Source organism: Spermophilus citellus (genome assembly GCF_964194105.1).
Source record: "Spermophilus citellus genome assembly, chromosome: 14".
Lineage (NCBI taxonomy): Eukaryota > Metazoa > Chordata > Mammalia > Rodentia > Sciuridae > Spermophilus > Spermophilus citellus.
Window position 1 is genome coordinate 105,161,464 of NC_138194.1, and position 20,240 is coordinate 105,181,703.

The window sequence follows — 20,240 nt, forward strand, 5'->3', positions numbered from 1 at the left end:
GCAGAAGAGGGTACCTGGGACATCCCCTTGCTCTCAGCTGGAACGCTGAGTGTCACACTGAGGATTTATGTGGAGGTATGAGGGTATTCATCATGGAATGGCACCTGGCAGCCCACAGGAGAGCCGAGTGGGCTCATGTAGTCCTGTACCTGTGGCAGGAAGGTCAAGGCATCATGAACCAGCAGTAGCACAATACCCTGACTTGGGACTCCCAGTGCTTGAGCTTCCCTGTCCCTAAGTGGGGAGGGAAAACACCCATGTTGGTGTTATCTTGGCTGGAGGGAGTGGTGGCCAGAGTCTGGGGAGCCAGGATAAACAGCAGTAGAGGTAGAGCTTATAGGATTCGCCTTAGTGCATGGAGCCCCCAGCGACCCTATCCCAGTGTTCAGCAGCTAGGAGAACCCCTGAAGATCTGGGGGGCTTGGGAAGAGGTCTAAGTGCCAAGATCCTGTGATTAGCAGATACCTGGACTGACTAATGAGGGCCAGGTTCGGTCTTGTCTTCTCCCAGCAGCCTTGGATAGGCTGGGGCAGCTCTGCACCAAGACACAGTGAAGGGACACTGGGACTTTTAATTTTTTTAGTTGTAGTTGGACACAATACCTTTATTTAATTTATTTATCTATTTTTATGTTGTGCTGAGGATCAAACCCAGGGCCTCCGTGCTAGGTAAGCGTTCTACCGCTGAGCCACAATCCCAGCCCCTTTTGTGTCTAACTTATAACTCTTCCCTGCAACCCTCTTGTCTGTCCCCAGTGAGCAGCCAGCAGAGGTCTCCTGAGATCAGGTGATGGTCCAGGCATTCAGGCCTTCCAGGAAAGGGCCATGTTCTGTAAGGGGGGGTGGGGGAGATCATTCCTGCTTGTTCTATACTGTGTGCACCCCCCTCCTCCAGTCACCCCACCTCCTGTACCTTTGGTGGCTACTGGGTAGACGATGTAGGAAGGGGGTCCCAGGTGCAGGGCCTCTGGGTGCTACACATCTCACAGCCAGGGCGATTTGGGGCATTGATGAAGGTACAGGAAGGACAGGACCAGCCAGGCTAGGGAGGTGGAAGACCATTGCTGTTTCTTCACTTCTAGTGTGCCTAGCCAATCCCTGCCCACTGCCCACTCATGCCCATTGTCCACCTGAAGGGGGCCGGGGAGGCTGGAACTGGCTGGCTGCAGGGTACGGGACAGCCCCAATGACTGAGGAAAGAACCGTCCTAGTTCCCCTTCCATCTTCTGCAAGCGTTGAGGGCTGCATCCTGTGGCAGAGGACAGGGGCTTAGGACTATCTTGGGCTGCACCCCACCTCCCTCACCTACCCCCATCAAGGACCAACCTGGGGCTTCTTGGGGAGTGGAGAGCAGATAGAGGAAAGCAGGGTCCCCATCTTGCTGGACCCCATAGGAAGCAAGGCTGCGCTCAGGCACACACAGCCACCTCCCAATGACCCAGCGTTGCACAGCAGGTGGGAAACCGAACTCTGAGAACACCTAGGGTCAGAGCATCAGGGCTGAGGAGTGTCACCCAGGATCACCCACCACCACTACAGGGCTCTCTGGACCCCATGCTCACCTGTTCCTGGAGAGCTGAGATGGTACAGTGAGCGTGGACCTGCAGTGAGATGTGGGCAGAGGATGCAGCGGATGTGGCATCTTCAACTGTGACCTGCAGCCTGGGTCAGAATGTAGGTCAGAGGTTGTTTGGGGAACCTGAGAAGATCAGCCGGGCAAGATGAGGATCAGGCCTCACCTGATGGGACCAGGCGGGAAGCAGGCCTCCTGAAGCTGGACACTGAGGGCCACGTGACGCTGGGCCAGGATTGCTGCTATTTGGGCTGCCCCCTTCTCGTCCCCACCTGCAATGGCCTGGGCCAGGAGCCCAGTCAGCTCTTCTAAAGGGAGGACAGCTGTCAAAATCACACCAGCCACTTCCTTCAGACCCCTCTGGCTGGCTGTCCTTACCTTTCTCCACCAAGTCTCCAGGGCTCTGAAGATCCACCTCAGGTTGGGGCACTTTGAGTGTTGGGACCACAGGGGGACTGGGTGAGGAAACAGGACATGTTTCTGGGCCCAGGGCTAGAAGCGGGCTGCCACTGCCTAGGAGGGAAAATGTGAAGTGGTTGTTGGCCCCTGCCCAAGCCTCTCTGCCCTGGAGTTTCTAGGACCTTTGTCTTTTTCCTCATCACTGCCCATGTCAGGCCCTACCTCAGCTTACACTTCAAAATAATCCTCCCCCTCCTAGCTTGCCCTTAAAAACCCCTGAGAGGTCCCTGCTCAGGGCCCCTCCCCCTGCCTGACTTGTTGGAACTGCCCTGGATTCCTGTTGGGGACCTGGAGTCTTTCTGAACTCTTCTGTTGCCTGTCCTGCTGGTGCCCTTCCTCCACACAGCAGGTCCTCAGACGGGGGCCTTCCCCCTCCTGCCCAACAGTAGCCTTGTAGTTGGTGATTGCCCTCACTGATCTCCCTTCCCCTGGCTAGCCCTTCTGCACAGAACACACTGTCCTTTCAAGGGTGATGGTGAAGATACGTAGCTGGACATGACTGCTCTCTCCCTACCTCCCACTTAAGGCTCGCTCCCTGCAATTGGTGGGGGGTGGGGGGGGTTCTCAGCCAGTGCTGACGCAGCTTCTTTGATGGCCTCAGGCCCTTGACTTCTTGAACTGTTTATCCCACTAAAATAAGTAGAGTCCTCCAAGCACCCAGCCCTGTGCTTGTGTCTTGAGGGTTGCTTGCATATGTTCCCCTCAGGGCTTTTGTATTTGCTGCTCCTAAGACCACAAGGCTCATGCTATGACCTTCAAATTCTTTTTTTTTTTTTCCATTCAACGAATGTTTATTGTGCATCTAATAATATATATGAGGTACTGGGAATTCAGAGGTAGACAAGATATTCTCAGGCATTTCTGTATAGAACATATATTGTAAAGAAAGAGATAGTATTAAATAGATGATCATACAAATAACTACAATCTCTAGAGCTGGGTATATAGTAACTGTATAAATTAATGTTGATTAATTGACTAATTAATGAACACAATCCAACCCACTTCTTAGATACTGACTTATCTTCAAATTCTACTCAAGTGTCACCCTTTCAAGGGGGCCTTCCTTGCCACCTCTGTTTACTCCAGTCCTTTCATTTATTTTGAAATAGGGTCCCACTATTTCAAAATAAATGAAATACTGCTTAGGCTGGCCTTGAACTTGTCATCCTCCTTTGTCAGCCTCCCACATCACTGGGATTATTCTGCACCTGGTCCTGTCACCCTACTTTAAATAGTGTTCCCTCCCTCCTAGCTCCAGCACTGACTCTCTCCACTGTCTAATAGGAATTTTCTTACTTCACGTCTCCCATGTAGAAATGCAGCCTCCAAGAGGGTGGAGGTTTATTCATGTTAAATAAGTGCCCAGTACAGAGCAGGCACTGGTACACATACTGATGAATGAATGACTGAAAAGTGCTGTCTCCCTTTTCCAAAGCTGACTTGCCAGGGCCTCTTATGAATAACACTGTCTGGCTGTCTTCCTCTATACCATTTGTGATTTCTCTTTTCTTGCCCTAAGGCAATCTCTGCATGCCAGCCCTCTCTCTTTAAGGTTCTTTATTAGTGACTTGGTTGACCTATCTAGAGCCCCAACTCCAGCCAAGATGTTTTAAGAACCCAGAACATCCGGGCTGGGGCTATAGCTAAGTGGTAGAACACTTGCCCTGAAAGTGTGAGATCCTGGGTTTTATCCTCAGCACCACATAAAAATAAATAAAGATATTGTGTCCATCTACAACTAAAATAATAATAATAATAATAATAATGAACCCAGAACATCCATGCCCTCTTAAATAGGCCCTGTCTAGGAGCCCTGCACTACCTGGCCCCTGGTTTCAGCCTTTTTTTTTTTTTTTTTTTAGTTGTACATGGACAGCATGCCTTTATTTTTTAACTTAATCTTTACATATAGGTGGACACAATGTCTTTATTTTACTTTATGTGGTGCTGAGGATGGAATCCAGTGCCTCAGGAATGCCAGACAAGTGTCTACCTCTGAGCCACAACCCCAGACCCTATTTGTTTCATTTTTATGTGGTGCTAAGGATCCAACCCAGTGTCTCACACACTCTAGGCAAGCACTCTGCCTCTGAGCTATAGCCCCAGCCCCCATGTTTCAGTCTTGAACTCTTTTATTTAATTTTTTTAATATTTATTTTTAGTTCTCTGCGGACACAACATCTTTGTTGGTTTGTGGTGCTGAGGATCGAACCCTGGCCGCAGGCATGCCAGACAAGCACACTACCGCCTGAGCCACATCCCAGCCCTTGAACTCTTTTATTTAAATGACCATGAAACTTAGCTAATTCCATCTCCTAAAACTCTCTGGAATCATCCTCTCCTGTCCTTTGCACAAACCCATCCTACTGCAGAAGTCTCAATCTGAGCCTGTCACTCTGCTAAATACCACTATTGCTCTTGAACTCACTAGGGTCCTGCAGTCCTACTTGCTCTTCTTTCCACCCTAGTCTATCCAGGCTCCAGCTCTTCAGCCTTTTCTTTCTTTCACCTTCTTCCTCCTGAGCGCCTTTCGAGGCCCCTAGCTTTTCCCATCACTGTCCCCACCCAGTCCTGGGGGGACAGAGCTACTCCATACTTCATTCCAGGGCACTGACCATTCTGTCCCTCTGCGGTGGCACCTCGCAGCAAGGCTGCCCACTGCTGAGCTTCCTGAGTGTTGAGGAAGCGCAGACTGAGAGTTCCGGGCCCTCCTGGTGGAGGCTGCAACTCATGTTGACTGGGGCCGCGGATGGTATAGGAGATTGACTCCAAGGGCCACTCCAGACTGACCTGTGGAGTAGGAGAGTCCAGGATCAGTGGATTCCCACCCTGAACCACATGCTAATCAAAGAAAGACAAGAAAACATTTGTAGATCACTAGATCACTTACGCGGTCCTAAACCCTTTGCACCTGTTATCTTACCAAATCCTCACAACAGTTTGTAAGGTAGGAACCAGCGCCATCCCCATTTTACAGGCCAGAAGGCAACCAAACCAAGAAAAGTAACGGCTTAAGGGCACGCTGCGGGCTAGCGGAGGCGCCCGGTCTCGGGCTCCAGCCGCGGTCCACACTCACCGCTCCGGGCCCCGCGCCTCGCAGCTCCAGTCGGAAACGCCCGGGCCTTTCGGGATCCGCGCTCAGCTGCAGCCTCCGCAGCTGCGTCTCTGCGTTGGGCCCGGCGCCCAGCGGTCTCACCGCGGCGTGCACAGCCAGGAGCACTGCGGCTGAGCCCGGGTCTGCGGCCGCCGCCCCGCCCGCCGGCGGCGCCATCTCCTGACCCGGCGGGTCAAGGTCTTCCGAGCCGACTTCCGTGAGATCGCGCTGCGGAGCGCCTCCGCCGGCCAGAAACTCAAATCGTGAGCCTGGGTTCCGGGGACGGCAGATCGTCAGGGCCCAGGAGGGATGCAGGGCAGCGCTGCTGCGGAACCTGATCCGCCTGCCGTGCCGAGGGATGGACACGGCCCGAGGGCCTCCGGACACCTCCGGCCGCGGCCGTCACGTTTGAGCCGGGTCTCGGGGGCAAAGTGTCAGGCTCTGAAGCGCGGCCTGGCTCGGGCTTTTGGCCTCAAAAGCTCGGGTGAGGGTAGGCTACAGCCTGGCCCGAAACGTTCTTGAGACAGGATGGAGAAGGGAGGCAAGTCCGCGGCACTTGCCAGTAGCCCAGGTCAGCGGGCCACCGCCCCTGGTAACCTCAGCCCCGCCACGCCCACACTGCGCGCTCCACCGGCCCGCGCCGCTCAAGGAACCAGGGCGGACCCCTGGGGCGGGGCAGGCGGGCTCCTGACCAATGAGCGCCGGGGAGGAGGTGGGTTAGTACGCGGGACAGTGACAGACAGGGCCCACGGCCAGCAGGAGTGGAAATCAGGACTGAGCGGCAGGGACCGCCCCCAATGGCTAGTTGCGCTCCCGATTTCCGAAGCTGGAGCGGGCCACTCAGAGGCGTGGGGCCGGGCCTGGCGGACGCTTGTTGTTGTCCGGAGGCGGAGGTCGCAGGTTCGCTCGCTCGCTGGGTCGATCTGTGGCGGTCGACAGCAGGTCGGTCGCGAGAGCGGGCGCTGTGCAGGGGGGGCAAGGCTATGTCGCGGTGGCAACCCGGATGGGCCGGCAGGGCCGGGAGTAACGGGACGTCGCCGCGGAGCTTCTCCCAGATACAGTGCGACCCGAGTGGAGGCCGCGGCGCCGCTTTCCGCCCCTGAGGAGGCCGCACCGCGCGGAGTCCGCCTTGCTTCCGCCCCGGTACCGACGAAAAGCGACCAGACCGGTCCGGCCCGATCTGCCAGGCCCATACAGGTGGGTGTCTGTCCTGTGCCCCGTGCCGTCCGGGGCAGCCGGAACCACAGCTCCCGGCGGGCCTGGCGCGGGCGCGCTGCCTCCTGGGACTTGTAGTTCCGCCACGGCTTGGCAGATGCCCCGCACCCGACGCGCTGCCTCCTGGGACTTGTAGTTCTGCTGCGGCCTGGCAGGTTCCCCCTCGCGCGACCGGGCGAACGATGCAGCTTGCTGCTTAGGCAGTAGCAACTCGCTCTGCTCCTTGTTATCCGAAGAGATCAGGCGTACTTGCAGAGCAGAATGGTGGAGCCTATAGGTTTCCTCTCCTTGCCAAAAAGCAGACCCTAGAATAGGGGAAGAGCCCCAGGATGGAGGGGAGCCCAGCCCAGCCTGAGGACTACTACAGGAGTCGTACCCCTTCGCAGGCTAAAGTGATCCTCGTATTCGTTGGGCACTCTTCCTCTGGATGGGAAAGGGAAGCCTTGAATACCGTATTCGTTTAGCTCCAGGATGAGCAGGATGGGGTAGGTCCCCCAGCCTGGCCCCAGAAGCCTGTGTTATACAGGGGTGTGTGGCTGAGCTGGATCTTGGACTTGCTGCTTTGGTATGACAGGATCTCATCTCTCAGCCAGTCCTTAGTGTTTGGGAGTAGGTCAGAGGAGAGAGAAGGCCTGTGCAAAGCCTGGGCAAAGGCTAGACCCAGTTGTGTACAGAGCTCTGGAGTAGGGGACTGAAGGTAGAGCCCCATACGATCAGATACCCGTGACCTCGCTTCCCATATCCTTAGGCAGCACTAGCCCTTCTGGAGCAAGGAGTCTTTTCCCCAAGGACATGAAGCTGTTGGAGAACTCGAGCTTTGAGGCCATCAACTCACAACTGACAGTAGAGACTGGAGATGCCCACATCATTGGCAGGTGAGGCTGGAAGCTCTGGGGGCCAGCATCTCAGAGGTCACTGCCCTGGCCCCTGAGTTGAAACTTGAAGCGACAGAATGCTCCATGTTCCTGCCTGCATCCCATAGGATTGAGAGCTACTCGTGTAAGATGGCAGGAGATGACAAACACATGTTCAAGCAGTTTTGCCAGGAGGGTCAGCCCCATGTGCTGGAGGCACTATCCCCACCCCAGACTTCGGGCCTCAGCCCCAGCAGGTGAGCTGAGATAGGACCTGCCTCTTTGGGTCTGTGGGATGGCAGTCTAGGCTGATGTTTGTCTCTGTGCAGACTGAGCAAAAGCCAAGGTGGTGAAGATGAGGGTCCCCTCAGTGATAAGTGCAGTCGCAAGACCCTCTTCTATCTGATTGCCACACTCAATGAGTCCTTCAGGCCAGACTATGACTTCAGCACAGCCCGAAGCCACGAATTCAGCCGGGAGCCCAGCCTGAGCTGGGTGAGGACTGGGAGGGAGCCCGGAGGGAGCCCCACTCCCCCACCCCACAGCCATTCCCACTGCCTTTCCCACATCAGCCTGGGCTCTGCCTTGTTTGGTCCTGGACCCCTGTCAGCCCCAATGTGACCTGCCATAGGTGGTGAATGCAGTCAACTGCAGCCTGTTCTCAGCTGTGCGGGAAGACTTCAAGGCCCTTAAGCCGCAGCTGTGGGACGCAGTGGATGAGGAGATCTGTCTAGCTGAATGTGACATCTACAGGTGGGCCTGTATCTTCACAGGTAGACCCCTAGGTATATGTGACACGGAGAGTCTCATACTATGTCTTGGCCTACTCTGCAGCTATAACCCAGACCTAGACTCGGACCCCTTTGGGGAGGATGGCAGCCTCTGGTCTTTCAATTATTTCTTCTACAACAAGCGGCTCAAGCGAATTGTCTTCTTCAGCTGCCGCTCCATCAGGTTGGTGCTGCCTGTCTCCCTTCCTCCAGTTCCTATTGGGCCTCACCATCTCCTCAGGTTGCCCATCTGTTCTCAACTTTGTGCTGCCTGGACATCCTCCCTGGGGCCATCAGCAGGCCTGGGGCAGATGGTCCTAAGATTGTTTCCCCACTTCCCACCCAGTGGTTCCACTTACACACCCTCAGAAGCAGGCAATGAGCTGGACATGGAACTGGGGGAGGAAGAAGTGGAGGAAGAGAGTGGAGGCGGAGGCAGTGAGGGCAGGGCTGAAGAGACCAGCACCATGGAGGAGGACAGGTATGTGATGGAGGTGGTGGTCCCAGTCCTTGGAGCCTCTAGTGCCTGGGCCAGGTCAGGGTCTCTTCTGCCTTGTCTCCTGAGTGGTGGCTCCTCAAACTCATTGTATGTCAACCTTTGCCCAGGGTCCCAGTGATCTGTATGTGATGAAGAGAAGCAGAGGCCCCAGCTTCATCCAGCTTCAACCAGTGCCTGGACCTACCCACCTGAGGGGCCCAGGGCCTCCCCAGCTGCTGGCCATACCCGGGCACTATCACTGTCCTGGCGCTGCCCAAGGCCAAATCTGCCTAGCCCTTTGGCTCCAGCCTGTGGATGTGCACTCATCCTCGAAGGCTCCTACTGCCCATGCTGTGACTGAACTAGACAGCACGGGGCCTGCTGGAAAGAGTGACTGCCCTGCCCAAGCAGACTGCCACAGCAGGGACAGCTGGACCACAGAGTTTATTTTTGTATTTCATACTGGGTCTGTACACTCCTGGCCTGAGACCCAGCAAGCAGGCTCCTGTCTTGAGCCAGTGGCCCCTGGTGCCTACCTGTTCCCCCCACCTCACCAGGTGGGCCGTGTGCACTGAGTGTCACTTTGCTGCAGCTCATTTGTTTCCAATAAAAGTTTCTGTGATTCTGGACCTCAGTGCGTCGTGTGGGCGGGGCCTGCATTGTAGGCGGGGCCTGTCATTCATATCCTAGCAACCGATGCTGTCCCACCCGCCAGGAAACGGTTAGTTTCCCAGAGCTGTTGGTCATCTGGACACACAGCTGTGAAAATGGAGGCTAACATGTTGGACACAAGCAAGCCCTTATCATCAGAAGGCGATAACTTGCTTCTGGACTCAGACCTGTATGATGCAGACAGCTTTGACACCCCAGACCCTGGGCTGCTGTCAGAAAAGAATGGTGAGGGGGACTGGCCTTACCCACTAGGCACCCGGCCAGAAACAGGACTCATTTGGACTTGGTTCTGGGAACACAACTCCTCTGGGCAGTAACTGATTCAACCGGGCACTTGGAGAAGGGCACCTTGCTGCCCATGACCTCCAGGGTTGGGGCCCAAGGCCACAGGTAACAGTACTCCCTCCATTGGCCCACAGAGCTGTGTTCCTTGGAGCAGTCACAGGTCCTGCAGCTTTTCACCAGCACCCAGCGGTGGCAAAACATGCCCCTGTGTACCCGTGCCCACCAGCTGTGGCTGCTCATTCGTACTGGCCTCCACAACATTGTGGAAAAGGTGTGATTTGGCCCAGCATCTGCCACTGGTCTCTTCCCAGTCCAGCCCTTCCCCTGGGGGTCCTCTGCACCAGCTCCATTGGAGTTTCCCTCTGCAGAAGAGCCCAGCCCCCACCCCTAACTGCAGATCCTGCTCATCCTGGCCCGCAGGAAAAGAGAGCTGAGCTGCGTGTTGCTCGCTTGACACATGGGCTGGAGCCACTGCGCCGCCTGGAGGTGCCAGCTGGGCTGCGATCCGTGGCACAAGACCCAGTCGGAGGACATTTCGTGGTGCTGGATGGGGCAGGTTGCCTGCACCTGCATAAAAAGGATGGCTGGGCTCAGGAGACGCTGCTGGCCCCTGTGGCACTTACTGGTCTGGTAGCTGTGCTGGGCCCTCTAGGAGCGGTGGGTCGCTTTGTAGGCTGGGGCCCCACAGGGCTGGCCATACTAAGGCCAGACCTCAGCCTGCTGTGGTTGAGCCAGCCCGAGGTGGGTAGGGTGCTAGGCCGTGAGCCCACTTGCTGCCTGCCGGTGCCCAACCTGGGGCTGCTGCTTGTGGCTGAGGTGGGCGGCAGCCTGGCTCTCTTTAAGTTCCGCTCAGGTGGTCGCCGCCTGGTGCTGCGTGGCTTACCCCTGCAGCCACCACCAGGCCTGGCGGGCACACTCAAGCGTCTGGCTCTGGGGCCAGGGTCTACCCACCAAGACACACACTGCTTCGCAGCCTACGGCTCAGCTGTGCTCACCTTCGATCTACAAGCCTGGAATCTCACAGATGTGCGTCAAAATCTGCACAAAACGTGAGGGGGGCTGGGGACTGGAAGACAAGGTGGTCCCCTAGAGAGAGCTGGTCATGGCAGGGGTGCAGGCTGCAACACACTAGGCAGTGCTGAGTCCACGGGGCCTCCCCATTCTCTCTAATCCCCAGCACCATCTCTGATCTGGCCTACTTCGAGGAGGCAAAGGCCATGGTGACGTCTTCCCAAGACAGTACGGTGAAGGTGTGGGAGGTTAACTGGCAGATCCGCATGGTGTTCGTGGGTCACACAGGTGCGCTGCTCCCAAGATGCTCTTGTAGTGTATTCTCTCTGCACCCGGAGCTCGGCCCTCTGCCTTTGAGCTCTGAGCTATTGGAGATTTCTGCTGGGTCTGACCAAGATTCTCTGCGTTGGCTGCATCCCGGGCCAACAGCTCCCTTCCCTCATTCCCTGGTGTGCCTGAGATCTGCGTGCTCCCGCAGGCCCGGTGACAGCAATGGTCATTCTCCCGAACACCACCCGAGTGTCTTCCGCCTCTCAGGATGGAACGTTGCGCACGTGGGACCTGCAGGCGGCGGCGCAGGTGGGAGAGGTGGCGCTGTGCTCCTGGGGCCAGGACGTGCTGTCCGCGCGCGTGAGCCGCTTGCTGGCACCTGCGGCCCCGGGCTGGCCGGTGCTCTCACTGTGCGCGAGCAGCGTGGAGCTTTGGCGCCTGAGCGAGCTCTACTCGCCATTGGCGCAGCTGCCCGCGCCGGTGCTCCACCTCCAGGTGGCGCCTGCGCTACCAGCGCCCGTGAACCCATCTCTGCCCTCGCGCCTCGTATGCGCTTGTGTGGATGGCTCCGTCTACCTGGTGTCAGCTGCAACAGGGAGAACAGTGAGCGCACTGCTGCTCGAGGCCGAGGACTGCGCGGTTGCGGTGGCCTACTGCCTTCCGCGCGAGGCTCTGTGGCTGCTGACGCGCACAGGACACCTGGTGCGCGCCAACGCAGCATGCTGCCCCATGAGCGTGCTGCATCGTGTGTGCCCGCCACCGCCCCCGGCGCCACAGCCCTGTTGCTTGCACTTGTACAGCCACCTCACAGACCCCGGTAGCGCGTTAGCCTGCTGGGAGATCGTGCGCCAGAACGAGGGCGATCTGCGCCGCAGCGCCATGGCCTGGGCTTGGAAGAACAAGAACAGGTGGGCGCCGGAGCCAGCGAGATCCAGACGGGAGGGGAGCGGTGACTGAGCTCATACCAACAGGCTCCGTCACCACCCGCAGGTACCTGCCAGTGATTGGGCATACAGACGGCGCACTCTCGGTGCTTGATTGGCTCTCCTCGAAAACTGTGTTCCATACAGAGGCGCACAGCCCAGGCCCTGTTACCGCCATTGCGTCCACCTGGAACAGCATCGTTTCTTCGGGTTAGTACCTCCACTTCCTGAAGCCGGCTCGGGAGCCCCTGCCTTTCCGGGCAGCTCAGCCTTGCTCCTGCTGTCCCACAGGTGGAGATATGACCGTGAAGATGTGGCGTGTCTTCCCCTATGCAGAGGAGAGCCTGAGCCTGCTGCGCACCTTCTCCTGCTGCCACCCGGTTGTGGTGCTTTGTGCTCTGGGCAAACGCATCACTGTAGGCTTTGAGGACCCAAATAGTGCCACCTATGGCCTGGTGCAGTTTGGCTTGGGTGAGGGTCGTCGCTGTGACCACCGGCCCCAGGATGATCCCATGGACCACATCACTGGTGAGGGGACAGAACAAAAAGGCAAAGCCTGGGCCTCCATGTTAGTCTGGTCCTGACCTAACCTTGTCTCCAGGCTTGTGCTGCTGCCCCACACTCAAGCTGTATGCCTGCTCCAGCCTGGACTGCACCATCCGCATCTGGACCTCCGAGAACCGCCTTCTGCGGTGGGTTGGGGCCCTGGGGAGGGGATTGGGGCCTGGGGTATAGCCACTGGGCTCTACAAACCTCTGCCTCACACCACAGCCCAATGGCTAGGGAGTGGGATGACACAGGGCCTTGCCCCAATACTGCCTCAGTTTCCCTCTCTGAAGCAGGAGTGGCCTCTGGGTACCCCCGCAGGCTCCTGCAGCTGGACGGTTCCCCTCAGGCCCTGGCCTTCTCCAGCAACAGTGGAGACCTGGTGCTGGCAATGGGTTCCCGGCTCTGCCTGGTCTCCCACAGGCTCTATCTGCCCACAGCCTACCTAGTCAAGGTATGCAGCGAGGTCAGGATGGGCAAAGTGGGGCTGCTGCGTGAGGACAGGCCCTGAGGATCAGGGGTCCAAGCTTCTCTTGCTTGCCCAGAACCTGTGCCAGAAGGCTCCTGACGTGGTGGATGACCCTCCATTGCCACTGACCAGCCACGAGTCACTGACCTCCATCCAGATGCAGAGGCTCACCAACCTGCATGGGGCATTCAGTCTCAGGTCTGCTGGCAGGTCTCAGCTGTCCTTGAGACTCCCATTTAGCCCCTGGGGTCAGGGCCTGACTGTGTGGCCCCTGCATGAGGACTCAGGACTCCTGGACTGCTCAGAGGCTGCCACACCCATCCCAGCCCTGCCATTCCCTCTCCTGGCTGGTCCTTGTCCTGCTTTCTGCCCTGTCCTACTGGACTATATCTCACCTGTGCTTTTCCCTTTCTGCAGCCCGGCCTTGCTCTCCACCCGTCGCCAGACAGCAACACCTCAGCAGCTAGTGATGAAGGAGGTGGGGTGGATACTGACCTTCTTGCCACCCCACTGCCTAGCCCTGTCCCTGCTCAGGTTCAGGCCATTGCCCCTACGGCTGGCTTGGACACCTGTGGTTATGTGGGCAGCACATGGCTTCCAAGGAAGCAAACCTGACCTCTGACCCCCACCTCTCAGGACTTGGAGGCCATAATGGCCCGTGACCAAGACCTTCAGGAGTTGAGGCTGGGACAGGTCATCCCAGCAGCCCGGCCCCCACCCTCCTGGAAGCAGCGCCAGGAAGCCTTTGACAATTACCTACGTTTGATCTATGGCCCTGGACTATTGGTGGGTGTGAGGCCATCCTCCAGCCTCTGCCCTGACCCTGGCAAATCCTCTCACCCCAGACCTGACACTGCCACTGTTCCCACCTGTCTCAGGACTTTCAGTTCAAAAGGGAGCCCCAGCAGGGGAGCATCATGACCCTCACCACAGAAAGAGAGCTCCAAGACAAGACCTGTGTACCCTGTCCAGAACTGCCTCCTGCTTTGGGCAGGCTACCATCAGCAGTGAGGCCCAGACAGTACCCAAAGCCCTTCTCCACCCAGGGGCCCCAGGCCAGCGTTTTGCCCACCCCCCCAAGTGATCTTGCCCATTCCACCCACCACCAGAAGGTCCACAGCAAAGTGTCCAAGGTGAGACCTGCCTCCCCTCCCACCCCCTTCCTGACATCATGGCTGAATCCCCCTGACTCCTTGGCTGCCTCAGCTTCTTGCCTGCTCCTCCCTGAGCTGTGACTTGGGCCTCAGTCTGGATCTGCAGATGCAGTTGGAACAGCTCAGAGAGGAGATGACCATGGCCTTGGACCCACCGTCCCCCCTCCCACAGCACAGGTGAGGTAAACTTAGCAGCTGGGATGCCACCTACTCAAGAGCAGTACTTGAGGGGCTCTAGGGGCTGTGCTCAACTCTTGAGTCTCTGTCCCATCTCCAGGTCCCAATTTGGCTGCAGAAACAGCCCAAGGATCCTCTCTCAAATCTCAAGGGCTTCTTTCCTGCCACTGTGCAGTCCCACAAGGTGAGGCCTTCTGGGTTCCCAGAGAGGCACCCCCCTCCAGGGTTACTCTTCTTGTGTACCCTATCTCCCCTTTGCTGCAAACCTCTGTGTACAAATTGGATCTAAGAGCCATGGCCACCTGTAGCTCAGAGGCCAGCTCCAGAGTCCCCCGCCGCGCCCCCCCCCTTTCCTGGAGTTATGGTGCGGTGGTGTCTGTGGGTAGGAGCACCTTGTTGCCTATGAGGCCTGAGTCTGAGCCAGAGATCCCCTGCCACTGAATCTCCTGCACACCCCCCTCCTCAGTGGGAGCACTCTGTAGGTGGGTCGCCAGTGGGCTTATCCTGCAAGACCAGAGTCCCCACCTTTCAGGGGAGCAAAGTCAAGGGGAGCTAGCCCATCAAGATCCCATACTTGGGCTGGGGTTGTGGCTCAGTGGTAGAGCGCTTGCCTAGCATGGGTGAGGCACTGGGTTCGATCCTCAGCACCACATAAAAAACATATGAAAAATAAAGGTTAAATTCTTTTTTTTTTCAAAAATTTGTTTTGTATTTTTGTCAATGGGCCTTAATTCTATTTATTTATATGCAATGCTGAGATTTGAACCCAGGGCCTCACACATGCCAGGCAAGTGCTCTACTACTGAGCCACAACTCCAACCCCAAAGTTAAATTCTTTTTTTTTCTTTTTTACTTACTTATATGTGGTGCTGAGGATTGAACTCAGTACCTCACATGTGCAAGGCAAGTGCTCTGCCACTGAGCTACAGCCCCAGCTCCCCAAGGTTAAATTCTTAAAAAAATAAAATCCCACACTTGCTCACAGTGGGTGCCCAGCAGGCCCAGCCCCTTGCTTAGCACAGGCTGGCTCCTATGTAGGCATGCCATTTTGTCCTTCCAGCTTTGTGGCATATCAACTCAAGTTCTCCACTGAGCTCTCTCTAGTTACTTCCTTTCTATCCTGTCCCCTAGCCCCAGGCTTCCCTGTTTCAGGGTTTGAGACCAAGTGCCAAGAAGAACATGTGGGGGTTGGGGCTTTCCAAAGGCCTTCTGTCCCCCAGATTTCCCTCATCTTCCAGTCAGTGTCCATGGACCACTCCTCCTTCGGTCCCCAGACTTTTCCCTCACCTGGATGTTAAGAGCATGGGCTGCCTGTCCAGTCTGATGGAGGCCTGGCAGGCAGAACTGGGCCCATGTCTTGGGACCCTACATGATCATGGGTGTGACCCAGGGTGGTATCCCAGTTGGGGTGGCTTCAAGTTCTCAGCCACCCTACTGTGCTCTGCCTCTAGTACTGCCCACGACCCATTAGTTTCCCTGGCTGTGTGCCCAACTCCGTGGTGCTTCAGCAGATGTGGCCGTCCACAGAGATCAGCTATCTTAGACCTCTGACCACGCTCCCCTCCTATACTGAGAACAGACTCAAGGCAAGAGGCAGAGCTGGGGGGCTCAGGGAGGGCTCCACTGTCCCCACCGTCTGCCAGATGCCCCCTCTTGTGCCCTCTCCTCTATAGCCAGATGCAAGCCTGGATGACCTATGGCTACAGCGCCACAGGTGGTCCAAGTGGCACAGTAGGCTGATGCAGTGGCTTCATGGGAGGTCTGAGGAGGAAGAGGAAGAAGAGGAGGAGGAGGAGAAGGAACAGAAAATAGACTGGATCTCAGCTTCTCTGAGTTCACCCAGGATGTATTCCGACCAACAGTTAGATTACTGGGAGGCAGAGGCTGGGGTATGCATCCCAGGCTGCCACAGGCGGGGTGGGCTCAGTGCCCAAAACCCCGAGAAGTGGGGCTGAAGTTGCTGTCACTTCCCCTAGAGCGCCATGGACTTGATTGGCGAGTCCCAGAGCTTCCATGAGGCCCCCAGGACCAAAATCTACTTTGGCTCCCAGTACCACCAGGGGCATTCACTCTGGGAAGAGCGCTATGGGCATCTGCCCAGGTTCCTGCACTCTTTCGTCATCCAGAACTGGTTCAAAAAGCTGTTCCCCATCTTCACCCTGGAGGTGTGTGGGGGGGGGGCTGGGAAGCTGGGAAACGTAGTCTGGGATGGGGTGTGGGGAGAAAGCAGGAGCCTGCCTGAATGTGAAATAGGGAGCAGGGTCTCAGCATACCGTTCTGTAGGCCTACCCTGAGATGGGCACAGTGGAGGGCCTGGCCTCCATGTTGGTGGACCTGCTGGCAGAGGCCACCTGGGAAGACCGTGTACATATCCTAAATGCACTGCTGAGACTGCTGCCTGATGTGAGCAGTGACCTCCACAGTCGGCTGCAGAGCAACCTCTTGCACTTGCTCAACTTGGACAACCCCCCCAGCCTCCAGGTGAGTTCCTTGACACCCTCCACCCCCACCGTGTTTCTCCCACCAACCATTGACCCCACCTGTGCACAGGACCACATTCAGAGGCAATTTGTGATGCTGGCACTGCAGCTGCTGCTGGCCTGCTCCCTGGATTCCCGTGATGTGGTGCTAGAGCTCATGTCCTACTTCCTCTACTCTCCAGCTTCCGACCGGTAAGTGACACTCCTGACCCATCCTCCCTACCAGCTGGGGAGGCTGGAATAAGCCACATGCATTTGTCCTAGGCCAGAGCTCAAGAAGCTGCTGAATGGTCTGGGCCTCCGGGACCCAGAGGGCTTCCTGTTCAAGGAGATGATGACCTGGGTCCAGGGCTCCAAACTTAATTCCAAGGCCAAGCTGCGCTTATACTGCTGCCAGAAGCTGGAGGGCATGATCCAGCAGCTGAAGGTCTGGTGCACATGGCCTAGCTGGGCTTCTCCAGAGGCAGCCCTGGGGTCCCCTGGGCTACAGGGATGCCTGCTTTGGCTTCCTGCTCAGGGGTGGGGCACCCTGTCCCTGGGGCTGGGAATTAGGCAAAAGGGAATTTCAGTAGCCAAGGAGCAAGGATGCTTCTTAGACTGGCCACTTCCTCTACAGATGGAAACTTTACAGCCATCTACAGCTCAGTTGTCAATGGTGCTGCCCAAAGGCTCTGATACCTGGCCGTCTTCCTTTCCTCCCAGGGAGGACCAGTCACAGGCTTCAGCAGTCTCAGGGGCTCCTTCGGGCATCTTCTGGCCGCAAGCCTCTCAGGCACTCCTCCATGTCCTGGAGCCTCCCTTGCTTGTGGTGTCCCCCACAGAATCTAAAGCTGGAGCCCCAGAGCCCCAGGCTCACTTTTGCACTGGGCAGACCAGGCGGTCGCTCTCAGAGATGCTGAAGAGCTTCTGCTCGGTGCCTGAGCCCTCCATGCCCACTGCACCACATGGCCTGCCACAGCCACTGGAAAAGGCTGACTGGTCGCACTGGCAGATGCTGGACCTGGGCTACATCGATGCACTCAACTACTTCTGCGAGCAGCATCAAGTAGAGCAGCAGAGTTTGATCCAGAAGGAAACTGAACAGCCACCCCGCTCTGCATCCCCGCGCCCTCCTGTGCCTAACACTGTGGTGGCGCCACCCAGGGATCAAGGGTGAGTGCAGCAAGGGGGCCCCCTGGCCAGCATGGGCAGCTGAGCATGGTCTGTCTGACCTGATTTCTTCTCCCAGGCACTACCCCATACTTAGACTGCAGGAAGCCAAGGCTCGGAGCTCTGGGATGAGAATGAAGGGTGAGTGGGCTCAAGGGTGAAGACTGGTCCCTGGTCCCACACCCTTTCCTCATCCCAGCCTTGGCTGGCGGTCTCATTGACCTGCCTGCCCCCAGGCCGTGTGATGTCACATCTCAGCACCCACTGTGCCCGTTCACTGGACTGTTCCATCCGGGTGCTAAAGCTGCCCCTGCCGAGAGTGGAGCTGCAGCCCTTCCCCCCAGGCTGGCCCGCACCCCCTCGTGCCCTGCCCCCGTTGCTCCTGCAGCCCACCCTGCAGCGCTACTTTCTGCCCGAAGATGCGGATCCTGACAGCTACAGCTGACCTGGCAGGCACAGTGGGTCCTGTGTCTCAATCCCGCCAAGCTGAATTGCAACAACACTTGTCTTCTGTGTTCCCTGGCATAGGCCTGCATCTGGAATAAAGTCCAGAGGCTTTGGCAAGATGACAGATGCCACCTCCGTCTCTCCACGGCTTGAGGGTGGGCAGGAAGGCATGGCAGTAGTCTGAATTCGCTGGTGATGGGTGGCATGTGATGTCAAGAATTGGGGGTCTCTGGGATGGGACAACATCTGGGATATGGTCATGGGGTGGAGCAGCACTCCTGGTGGGATGAGCCTGTCAACCTGCAAAGGAGGTCCATAGTGCTGGTCAAATACTGGATGTTAAGATGGGTGATTGACATTAGAGATGGTTCCCTGGGTCATATCCCTGACCAGATATGAAGGGGACTTTCCAAGTGGGTACATCTGTGTGTGGGGAGGAGTCTGCATGTTTGAACAGCAGTCTGCTGGGACCTGGTTTTCCTTACTTGTATTCTGGGAGAATACACCTGGGCTTTTACCTGGGAAGTAACAAGGCAGCAGCATCCTTTGGATCCTTCCACATAGAAGTCCCAGGAAATGGACATTGACCTATGGGGTACAGGATCTCAGAGTCACCCACATCCTTCAAAGCTAGCTTGGCAGGTCACTGACAGGACCACTGAGGGTCTCCACACACATTAGCTGTTTGCACTTTTTTTAAAAAAAATATTTTAATTGTAGTTGGATACAATACCTTTATTTTATTTATTTTTATGTGGTGCTGGGATTGAACCCAGGGTCTTGCACATGCTAGGCTGCTGCAGTCTGGCTGGGCACAAAATAACCGAGCCGCCACACAGCCTTGTAGGTTCAAAACAGGAACCTTTATTCCCAAACTCTCACCGGCCCTCTACACACACTTCCCGGGAACACACTGCCTCCACGGACTCCGTGCACCAATTCTCTCAGAACCCTGCAAGAACTCAAAGGGAACTCCAAAGTAGCGGGCACCCCGAGGCAGCAGGATCTGCCCTAATCCTGGAGCTGCCCTAATCCCGGAGCAGGGTCACCTTTCAACCATTCCCTCTGGCAAAAATGCCAGGCATCTTTCTAACTAAACTGTGGCTCTCAACACTAGGAGAGCGCTCTACCGCTGAGCCACAACCACAGCCCTGTTTGCACTGTTTGAGAAGTTCCCCTAGCTTTTTACATCCTTCCATAGTGATTTCCTTTCCTGTAAATTCTCAGCTTCCAACCTTAGACCTGTCTTCTTAATGGCTTTAGGGTTAGAACTGGTCTTCCATCCCTTACCCATAACCCCCAAGCCTGCAAGCCTGCAGGGGCTTTTGCTATGAGACTGTGAAGTAGCACCTCTTCCCTAGGCCAGGCAGGCTGAGAGGTTCCAGGAATGAAGAATTGGAAGATTTTTTTTTTTTAAAAGAGTAAATATTTTAATTTTTTGAGTATTCTCAATTTCATAATATTTTAAATAATCACACTAACCAGATACATTTCCACAAAAATACTTGTACCATATCAGTATTAACTTTAGGTATTCACATCCATAATTAACATAATTAGGAAATTTAGCAAAGATGGTAAACATCTACATGAATGTTCTCATACTTGTGGCAATTTAGACTCTAAAATAAGTTAGGCTGGATCTACATAAAAGCTGAATTTGGTGCCTCTTTCAAATTTATCCTTGAAAAAGCAAATAGTCCTGGGTGAGCAGCAGGTTATACAGTGTGCCAGGCAAATCCTACCAGAAACTGGGAGCTGCTGTTCCATACTACAAAATGCAGGAGAAGCAGCAGGGTGAACATGCTGGGGGCTGCTATTCTGACTGTCCAGGCACCAGAATCACCCTGGGCCAGTGCCACCCATCCCAGCTCTGGACACAGCAGTATTCTGGTGTTCACTAGGAAGCCAGCACCTGGAAGATTGCTTTTTTCATAAAAGAGTTGTGCACACTAAAACAAGAACTCCCAAGGCTATGGTGGACTCCCTCTACTAGAGTTTCACATTTTAAATGATAAAAACAAGAAATGCTTTTTAAATACAAGTGTGAGAAAGTAGGGAAAATTTAAACATCAAGAATCATAAGAATATATATAGTAGTACTGAATATAAAATTTTGATTTTTTTTTAGTTGTAGATTGGCCCAATACCTTTATTTGACTTACTTTTACGTAGTGCTGAGGAGCCAATCCAGTGTCTCACACGTGCAAGC

General features: G+C 55.9%; 3 protein-coding genes across 3 annotated transcripts; 2 read left to right on the forward strand and 1 right to left on the reverse strand.

Annotated features, from left to right (window-relative positions):
• Positions 1-568: 568 nt before the first annotated feature.
• Positions 569-5,686, reverse strand: SHARPIN (SHANK associated RH domain interactor). Its single transcript, XM_081265679.1, has 9 exons — positions 5,111-5,686; positions 4,650-4,824; positions 1,951-2,085; positions 1,739-1,880; positions 1,562-1,661; positions 1,326-1,479; positions 1,130-1,248; positions 913-1,041; positions 569-829 (listed from the first exon to the last, which is right to left on the reverse strand). Exons 1-8 carry the CDS (start codon positions 5,303-5,305, stop codon positions 922-924), a joined length of 1,140 nt encoding a protein of 379 aa, XP_081121805.1. The 5' UTR covers positions 5,306-5,686; the 3' UTR covers positions 569-829; positions 913-921.
• Positions 5,687-5,925: 239 nt separating this feature from the next.
• Positions 5,926-9,074, forward strand: MAF1 (MAF1 homolog, negative regulator of RNA polymerase III). The gene is made up of 8 exons (XM_081265680.1): positions 5,926-6,325; positions 7,092-7,218; positions 7,326-7,454; positions 7,527-7,692; positions 7,829-7,950; positions 8,032-8,151; positions 8,314-8,448; positions 8,574-9,074. Exons 2-8 carry the CDS (start codon positions 7,136-7,138, stop codon positions 8,593-8,595), a joined length of 777 nt encoding a protein of 258 aa, XP_081121806.1. The 5' UTR covers positions 5,926-6,325; positions 7,092-7,135; the 3' UTR covers positions 8,596-9,074.
• A 109-nt stretch (positions 9,075-9,183) lies between these two features.
• Positions 9,184-18,044, forward strand: WDR97 (WD repeat domain 97). Its single transcript, XM_081266388.1, is given in 26 exon segments — positions 9,184-9,403; positions 9,501-9,507; positions 9,557-9,673; positions 9,823-10,451; positions 10,580-10,701; positions 10,892-11,591; positions 11,674-11,816; positions 11,898-12,134; positions 12,208-12,298; positions 12,474-12,606; positions 12,698-12,819; positions 13,039-13,099; positions 13,258-13,407; positions 13,500-13,754; positions 13,828-13,945; positions 13,948-13,952; positions 14,053-14,136; positions 15,404-15,538; positions 15,626-15,841; positions 15,929-16,117; positions 16,236-16,433; positions 16,503-16,624; positions 16,697-16,859; positions 17,049-17,584; positions 17,661-17,722; positions 17,818-18,044. Coding segments are annotated over 26 exon segments (4,995 nt in total). The 5' UTR covers positions 9,184-9,212; the 3' UTR covers positions 18,027-18,044.
• The last annotated feature ends 2,196 nt before the right edge of the window (positions 18,045-20,240 follow it).